The sequence below is a fragment of the Nicotiana tabacum genome, chromosome 20, assembly GCF_000715075.1.
Source record: "Nicotiana tabacum cultivar K326 chromosome 20, ASM71507v2, whole genome shotgun sequence".
Taxonomy (NCBI): Eukaryota; Viridiplantae; Streptophyta; class Magnoliopsida; order Solanales; family Solanaceae; genus Nicotiana; species Nicotiana tabacum.
In genome coordinates, this window is record NC_134099.1 from 5022335 (window position 1) to 5031639 (window position 9305).

General features: G+C 33.4%; 2 protein-coding genes across 2 annotated transcripts; one reads left to right on the forward strand and one right to left on the reverse strand.

The window, feature by feature from the left end:
- The first annotated feature begins 3473 nt into the window (after positions 1-3473).
- LOC107797817 (uncharacterized) lies at positions 3474-5932 on the forward strand. The gene is made up of 5 exons (XM_016620740.2): positions 3474-3897; positions 4150-4253; positions 4352-4523; positions 4612-4734; positions 4914-5932. The coding sequence occupies exons 1-5, from the start codon at positions 3712-3714 to the stop codon at positions 5739-5741; spliced, it is 1413 nt and encodes a 470-aa protein (XP_016476226.1). The 5' UTR covers positions 3474-3711; the 3' UTR covers positions 5742-5932.
- Positions 5933-6432: 500 nt separating this feature from the next.
- Positions 6433-8768, reverse strand: LOC107797815 (homologous-pairing protein 2 homolog). The gene is made up of 6 exons (XM_016620739.2): positions 8611-8768; positions 8422-8447; positions 7271-7538; positions 7067-7137; positions 6787-6975; positions 6433-6712 (listed from the first exon to the last, which is right to left on the reverse strand). Exons 1-6 carry the CDS (start codon positions 8636-8638, stop codon positions 6617-6619), a joined length of 678 nt encoding a protein of 225 aa, XP_016476225.2. The 5' UTR covers positions 8639-8768; the 3' UTR covers positions 6433-6616.
- Positions 8769-9305: the final 537 nt, after the last annotated feature.

Below are 9305 nucleotides of genomic sequence, written 5' to 3' on the forward strand. Positions count from 1 at the left end.
ATGCAAATAGTTTTTGGTGCGGGCTAAATGTGATAATACCCCAAGATTTAATCCGTTGAACCTTGCACCTAGACGAAATTAGATAAAAATAAATTGAGCAATAATACCATTACTCTATTTTGTATTTTTTTTGGTGGGGGTGGGGGAGGGGGGGGGGGGTTGATATTGTTGACGTTAAGAGGTCTAAATTTCTAATACTTGACTGCCCTTTTAGTCTGATTGACCGTTTGTCCTTACAGAGACCAAAAACTAATAGTAATAAGGAAAAAACAGTAATCTTGGGTTTGTACATTTAGATATTTGCATGGTTAGGTCCTTCATTATGATATATTGGTGAGAAATTAAAGAAGAAGAAAATGTATAAATATAAATAATTACATTTTGAATAGAAGAAAATAATCACGTTAAAGAAGGAAGAGTTTTAATTTATTTTATTTTGATGGGACGTATGCAATTTGGATTGCTCTGAATCTTTTAGTTTTTATATTTTGGTTGTTTCAATCATGAATAGAAAGGACCGGCAAAAAATGAACCTTAAAAGAGGGGTGTTCAAACCAAACCAAAAATGAATATTTTTTTTTTAATTCTATGTTTGTCAATTTTTTTTCCATATTTATTAAATATATATTCACTTATCAAAGCTTTATCTATAATTTTAACAAAGTAAGATTGAAATAATATTCATGTAACAAAAAACCCGAGACCCCAAAAAACCCGACAAAATCGAACAAATTCAAACCGATGTAGTTGATTTGGTTTAGTTTTGATAAAAACCGAACCAACACAGTCCATGTACACCCCTATTGACAAATATTGCAAAGAAGTTAAAGAGTTTAGTGTCCTAATGTCTCTTCATATCAAAATTATGGTGCAAATTTTCTGTACATTTTTTTTATTTGTTTATGCCCAAAAATCAGTCTATCTAATCTAATTCGACAGAACCCACCATCATTGTTCCTATTTTGATTTTAGATTTAGTATTCATTTTTCTTCAATCACTGAACTATAAAATTGTTAAAAAAATATTAGGTTCTTATATATATATATAGGGGTGGATCTACTGTTGAAGTGACGGGTTCCGCAGAACTTAGTCGCTTTAGCCCGAACTTTGTATTTGTGCTAAGAATTCACTTAATATGTATATAATTAATTGATCAAGAACCGACAAAGTAAAATATATTGGAATTCTAGAACTCATAAACGTAAAATTTTGAATCCGTCTCTATAGGTAGGGTCACAACATTTATTAAGATAGTAAGCTAGTAAAATTTTTCATTTACTGATTATGAAAAATTGCTGATAGCAATGGCTGTAAGTGAAGGTAGTTAGCACTTTCTTCCATTTCTTATTTCAAGCAGGCATGAAATTAACTGGTGGCGTTCTAAAATGTCTTATGTCTACGTTATTTTGCTTTGATGTTCGAACTAACATTACAATATTTCTTTTTCAAGCCACAATTATGTATTATTTATTTCCCTTTCCTACATCATTATTGAATATGACAATTTTTCTGCGTAATATGAAATTCATTACGTTTATAGAAAATGGTCTCTATCCATTTCAAGTAGGCGGAAAATTTATGGGAATTTTTTAAATTATATATTTATAGTATATTCTCCTCTAACCCTTAGGATCTCTCTTTTAATGGGGGTTTTTCCACTTTGGACCCTACGGTTTGGACTAAACAAGTCTTGAATTTCATTGCTCGTAAATTTAGGGGTGTTCCATCCGAATCGGAAAATCATACCAAACCGAAAAGTCAAATTAAATCGATTAAAAAACCCGATTAAGTTTAGTTTGATTTGGTTTGGTATTGAGTAAAACAATCCGAACCAACCCGACATATAAATATATAATTTTTAAATATACTTTTAAGATTTTATATAGAATTTCTTTAGAAAATGTCTAGAAATCTGGGATTCTCTCATGGAATGTAGCATTTAATAGAACTATAAAGTGCATCCATATTTATTTACGTTAAATAGTGAGTTGTATCATCATTTTCTTATCAAGTGTTATTGAAATACGTCAATCTCCTTTTCATATTCATATGTCAAAATTTGTTATGTTCTTATACCTTTTTAGAATTCGAAATGATATATCGATAATTTTAAAATTAAATAGGACATATCATTATTTAGGTTTCATATTGATTTTATGCTTAATTATTAAATTCGATTAACCTTCAAATCGTAAATCAACGAAAAATTATTGTTAGACGATTAAGAAAATAATTATCATATGTTACTAATAATAATATTTTAATAGATCATATGTTTTTCAGTTTTTTTCAATTTTTACTAAACATATATTCACTTATCAAAATTTTATTTATAACTTTAATGAAGTAAGATTGAAATAATATATATGTAACAAAACCCAAAAAACCAGAAAAAAACCGACAAAATCGAACCAATCCAAACCGATATAGTTGGTTTGGTTCGGTTTTGATAAAAATCGAACCAACCAATATAGCAACGTAAAAAAGAATTTTTTTTTTTTTTTTTTTTATGTATTGGTAGTCCTTTGTTTTCTTTTTGGTACTGGTACTTTAGGACATAATAACAATAAATTGTTTGGGAACTTAGTTTCAATTAATAAGTTTCCTAATGATGTGCAAAGTAGTTTTAATTTTTGAGGTTCTAGAAACCTAGTGATTAGCATCTCCATTTAGTTGCTAATCAGGAGTTTTCAACAAGATTTGAATAAGCTGGTGACCTAACACAACCATTCAAGGACTATTTCACTAGCTTTTGTGGCAATTTTATGTGATCTTTGGTATAAATAGGGTTTCATTTTCAGATAACTCTCTAATTTGCCTTCTCTCCATTTATTAAACTTAATGATTTTTTCTAAATTTTATGTAAATGCATAGTCATCTTACACAAGTCTTTTGTAGAGTCAAATATACTCTTATTTAAACTATACGTACACAATCAGATTATTAAAAATCAAATATATCTAAATGTTTACAAGTAGTACTAAATATGAGTTAGTTCCTATTGCAGTAAGCTTTCGTGCGAAACAAAAGAAATATAGATTTCTAATTTCTTATTTGATCCAACTAATTCAGGTCGTACAAAAAGCCAAAACACATACTCACGTAATTAAATTTCTTTTCTATCTTTGCTCATTATCTCCAGCAATTGTCCACTCTCAAAGAAGTGTAAAGGAAAAAACTTTTTCCACTTTTTAAATTTTTCCAAACTTTGTTATTCATTAAATTATTTTTTTCGCTTTTTTTATTTTTGTTCTGTCTTTCTTTTTGTGTTGTGTTAGTGGGAACAAAACGAAATTAATAAAAAAACATAATTGGACCGTTTCAAAGCCGCAAAAATCACTCAATTTCTAGGATATACACCCCTTAACCGCGTTTAAAATTCTTATATTTCCATTTTCTATTAGACTTCCTTCATAAGAAAAATCCCCACACGCTACTTTAAGGTTATTTTATATTTCCACAAAATACATTTTCCCCAACATTTACTTTAAAATTCATAGTATCTTCCCCACATTCTATAACTTTCATACTTCGTCATCATAAAAGGTGCAAATGAGCCTGGGCTCGTTTGTTCCTATCTTATAGTCTCTCCCAACAACCATTAAAGAAAGGCAAATTCTTGTGTTCAAATTTGCAAGAGTTTCTCTTTCTTTTACTTACTACTCACTTCTTATTGAGAGACTGAGGAAAGAAGTGAAAGGGAAGTAGCTATGGGAAAAAAACTCGATGCCTTACTAGGAAGAAACTTCAAGACTGCTAGATTTAAAGCAACTGCCAATCTTGCCATTTCTAGGCTTGCTGTACTCAAGAACCAGCGTCAGGCACGGTGCTCGATCGCGCGGTCCGATGTGGTTCAGCTCTTAAACCTTGGACACCATGAAAGAGCTCTTCTGAGGGTATCATTCTTACTATGATTTTGATCATTTTGTTAGACTCGTTATCTTGTTCGACTGAATATGTTACTTCCCTTTTGTTAGTTTTGTTGATATTGATTGTAAGGTTTTTCGAAAACAACCTCTCTACCCCATCCTGGGTACGATTTGCGTACACACTACCCTCCCCAGACTGTGAGATCCAACTGGGTTTTGTTGTTGTCTTTTGTTAGTTTTATTATTGCGTTTTGTTTTATATTATTCGTGTGTTTGTAGGTTGAGCAAGTGATCAAGGAACAGAACATGTTGGATGTGTTTGTCATGGTAGAAGGCTATTGTCTTCTGTTAGTAGAAAGGATCAACCTTCTGGAACATGAAAAGTACTATGCGTTTTTACTTTGCTTCTCGTTCAACATTTGATCTATTGTTTTGTGTACAGTACTTCAGTTACTGAGATTTTCATGTTTTTTTTCTGTAGAGTTTGTCCTGAGGAATTGAAGGAGGCAATATCGAGCTTGATTTATGCAGCTTCAAGGTGTGGCGAGTTCCCAGAACTTCAAGAGCTTCGTGTTATTTTCACGTCAAGGTTTGGGAAAGAATTCACAGCTCGTGCTGTTGAATTAAGAAACAATTGTGGAGTAAATCCTAAGGTAATATTATTAGAACACCTGATTTGGTACTAACTACATCTACTAAAATAAACAGCATGCTAATGTCTTGAAGTTTCATGCAATGTAGATGATTCAAAAGCTGTCAACGAGGATGCCTAGCTTAGAACATAGAACCAAAGTACTGAAGGAAATTGCTTCAGAGAATAACATTGTCTTGCAAATTGAGGAAGCAGTTTTGGAAACTACAGAGGTATGTTCCAGAAATTTCAGGTCCACGAAATTCTCGCTCGTGTGACCATCTCATCCCATAAAGTTTAAGAGGCTTGAGAGGCATAATATTTTTTGCTTAATTTATGTCTTTGACAATTCTCAAACTCACTCAAGAATTAATACACAGAAGTTGATTATTTTTCTTACTGTTGATAATAGGAGAAGAAGGATACTGTGAAAAGGCAGGACCAGCCTGAGGGAGATCTATCAAGTAAGTCAGGAGAATATCGGTATGAAGGTCGCATACCAGTTTTACCTCAAGATGGAGACCATGAAGTTGGGAGAAAATATAAAGATGTAGCAGATGCAGCTCAAGCAGCTTTTGAATCTGCTGCTTATGCAGCAGCAGCTGCAAGAGCAGCTGTGGAACTCTCTCGGTCTGAATCGCGTGATCCGGATGACCCAAATAGTCCAAGTCAGAAGCCAAGGGCTGTATCAGATTATCGTGAGGATTTAAAATCCAAGTTTCGTGCAGGAGAGGAGAAGAACAATAAGGAGATGAATGTTGGGGATGTAGTTGAGAAAATCCAGCCTACTCAGAACTATGGTTTTCATTCTGAAGCCAACCAACTCCCTGATGGAGATGAGGAGGAAGAACTCAAAGAGAGGAAGTTTAAAGAGCAGTTCAAAAGATCAGTCTCTGCTTCAAGTTCTGATTCAGCAGATGACATTCTTGATGATGAGGTTATACGTCCAGGACATGGTGTAATCTTCGATGAAATCGATGATGTTGGAAAGAAAAGCAGAATCCCGTCGTTGAAAAGTCCCAAGAGTGAAGTTTTTGGTTCTGAGAAATCAAACAGCAAGGATGTTTCTATCGAAGGGGCCGGCAGAAACTCTTGGTACTTCACTGATAATGAAATTTCTCCAGGGTACCAAGCAGGAAATGAAAAGGAAGTTGAAGGATTCACAAAGCAAGGTGCAGAAAACCTAGACATAAATAAGACGCCAATATCAGTGAGAACTAGAAGGAACTATCACTGGTGACTAAGGGCCAATAAAAGTTTGCAGAGATTATGCGAGTTGGAGTATATATTGTGTGCTTTGTTAATATATTATAGCTTCATATTTTCTTTATTTTTGATGGGATTTTGTAAGTTTGAGCATATATTTTGTGCTTGGACAATATAATGTAGCTTCCTTCTTTGGTTATTTAGTTATGAGCTCTGGACAAATTATATGATGTCTTATCTAAACTTTGTTGATTCTTGAGGGTTAAAATTTTGATGCTATGAGCTGTTATTGCTATGAAAGAAGGTAGAGCTTGTAATTCAGTCCATCACACCATCTAGCTTTCAGCAAATGTATGAGCTGGTGCATCAGAAAGCTCCTAGATAAATTGAAGACCACGAAAAGCACATAGGGAAGATTTTTCAATCGCCACTTTAAATAATAGATGAGCTGTAATAACAACACACAATAAAATATGAACAAATAAAAAAAAAATGAGAATTACTGCAAGTTAAAATTGCAAACAAATATGAGTTTCTTTTGTTTAAGGCTAAACAGATATAGTTTACCCCAGCAATGTGGCAGCTCAATGGCAATCTTGAAGATGTAAAGTACCCGAGAATTGCTGTATATATTAAGTACATTTTAATAGTTTCTTCAGTCTGTCCTGTATTGTCAAACTTCCGATCCCATTTCAGTTGTGTTTTGAACCTAAGATCACTTACAGTTCAAGTCAAATAATGTATATAATGGAAGGTAGTGAATGACAGTAAAGCCGACAGAAATCTCAGAAAGGAAGATTAACAACTACGAAAATACCAAGACTACACAATTTCAAAGTCTACAAATATATACTCATAGAACATTTGATCAAGCATATTCCTATAAAGCGTAACATGTAAATATAGTCACTAGCCTCTAGCACGCTTCTTGCCATTTTGCATCAGGTCAGCAAAAGACTGAAAATCCACACCAACATCATCATCATTCTCAATTCCAAGTTCCTCCTGAAATGCACATGAAAATTAGGAGTATACTTGACAATGAACAAGCACCAATACAAAGACAAACTGATTAATACCTTAAACTCTTTAGGATTTTTGGGAGAGTTCTCAGTTATGGCATCCCATACATCTCTGAACATCCTTTTTCGCCTTCTCCACTGATTTAAGGCTTCAGAATACAACCCCTCAATGGCTTTTCTTTCTTCTGGACTTACCAGGGTTACACCTCCCCGCAATTTAATTAGTTTCTTTTCCATCTCATCAACCTGAAACGATAAAGAAGTTAGTTTATTTTTCAAGTTATGCTGGAGACCAGATCCATATGCTAGAGAGTTTCTCAGATTCTTCATATCCTACCTCTTTTCTCAGTTTGGCTTCTTTAGCATGTATCTCTTCAAGGGTCAAATTTGACTGCAGAGACTTAATTTCTGCAAAGCACCATCATAGTTTACAAGTGAAGACACTCAATCATCAAAGTTGAAGATATCAAATTCAATAACTTCACACAAATTCGTCTTAATAACTCATAGACAACAGCAAAAGAGTACCAATTAAGAATACCTGCTTCAACCTCACTGGTGGCTTTCTTCTGTTCATCCAACTTTTCTTGTAGATTGGCATTTTCTTCCTTCATTTTGTTAAGCTCTTCACTGTCCGGGATGTCAAATTGATCTTGCCGAGCCAAATAGATTTTCTGCTTGCCATACTCTTTAAATGATATCTTACCACTGTCACAGAGATTATCCAGAACTTTTTGTATTGGAGCCTTTTTAAGGTTAAACTTTTGCAGTGAATCTGCCACATTTTGGACATTCAATGGTCTATTTTGCTACATTAAACACCATGAAGGAAAAAAGGAAAATCAGAGACTGTATAACTCAAAATACAAAAAACTTGCAGGGATGTTTCTATGCAATAACAAGATTTAGGAATGATAGCACAAATGACAGCTATCCTGAAAAACAAACAAGAAAGAGAACAACATTACAGATATTGATGAGCTGTACCCTCTGTCAAGACAATCTTTTAGGTAAAAAAAGGGAAATATATTGTGCACACACCCATAGCAACAACAATTTAAGCTCCAAGTGAAGCTATAATTCATCTATATCTTCCACTTGCATTCTCTAAAGTTTTGAAAGAAATTTTTACAGAGAATGCAAATATACTTCTCCCTCTGTTCCACTTTATGTTGCAGACTTTCCTTTTTAGTCTATCCCATAAAGAATGACATATTTCTATATTTAAAATTAATTTAACTGTAAATTTTTCATTTTATCTTAGTGAGATGATTTACAGCCACAAAATGTCTACATGTTTTGTACCACAAGTTTCATAAGTCTTCATTTTTCACTAAAACTCAGTACGCATCAAACATGGCCACATAAAATGGGAAAGAAAAGCTAATTAGTTCGACTAACAACAGCTCTCACTCCTTTATCCAAACATTAACATTATTTTATAGTTTTCCTGATAATTTTTATTACATAACTCTGCTAATTTTAAGCGCAATATTCCAATTAACGTTTCCAATTGAATACCTATACCGCTGAAGCACACTACGATTAGCTAATTTCAGTATAAACGACAAATAATCTAAATCTTAGGCTTTTTTTTCTAACTACTTTTATTTACACATTGCAGGTGAAGAGCCGCATATAAAAATAAATTAAAAAGGACAAATGGAAGCAAAACGGAATAGTTTGTGTTACCTCGTTTACGAATTTGAGCACGATACCTGTAAATTTTCAAACACGAAAAATCGATAAATTTAGGATCTGTAAATAGAGATTTTTCAAATACGAATATATTCAATTCGATTTTCAGCTAAAAATTCAACGGCGATAAAAGCTAATAGTGAAGAGGAACCTAAAGGAGAGGAAAATGGATAGGATTTTTACCTTCGGTGTTATCTGCTTTAGGAGCCATGGTTGATTAGGGAAATTCTCAGAGCTCCTTCGCGCGGGAAAAAGCTTCTAGCAGAATTTTCTCTATTTCGAATTCCAGGTAAAATCATAGAGCCATCTAAGGGGATACGAATGGTGTGGGAATTACCCCTTATTATAATAACCATTAATTACGAAAAGAGGATTCTTACCTCGCAAGCCAGAATCACCAGGCTTAGAAAAGCGGGTAAGTGCACGTTTGACCACTAATAACACATGTATTTACTTTTAAGTCATCGTTTAAAATGTCTTTAGTCTTTAGCCACTGCTTTAATAAACTTTAAGTGCCCGGACGAAAATACCCTTCTGCTCATGTCCTTAACTTTTGAACTTGGAACTCTAAGTTCAGGACTTCAAGGCTACATGTCCTTAACTTTTGAACTTGGAACTCAAACTTCAAGACCAAGCGTCCTTAACTTTTGAACTTGTAAGTCAAAGTTAAGGACCTATTGTCCTTAACTTTTGAACTTGTTACTGTAAGTTAAGGACTGCTTGTCCTTAACTTTTGAACGTGTAACTATAAGTTAAGGACTATCTGTCCTTAACTTTTGAACTTGGAAATCAAAATTAAGGATCTATTGTCCTTAACTTTTGAACTTGTAACTGTAAGTTAATGACTGTTTGTCCTTAACTTTAGAACTTGTAACTGT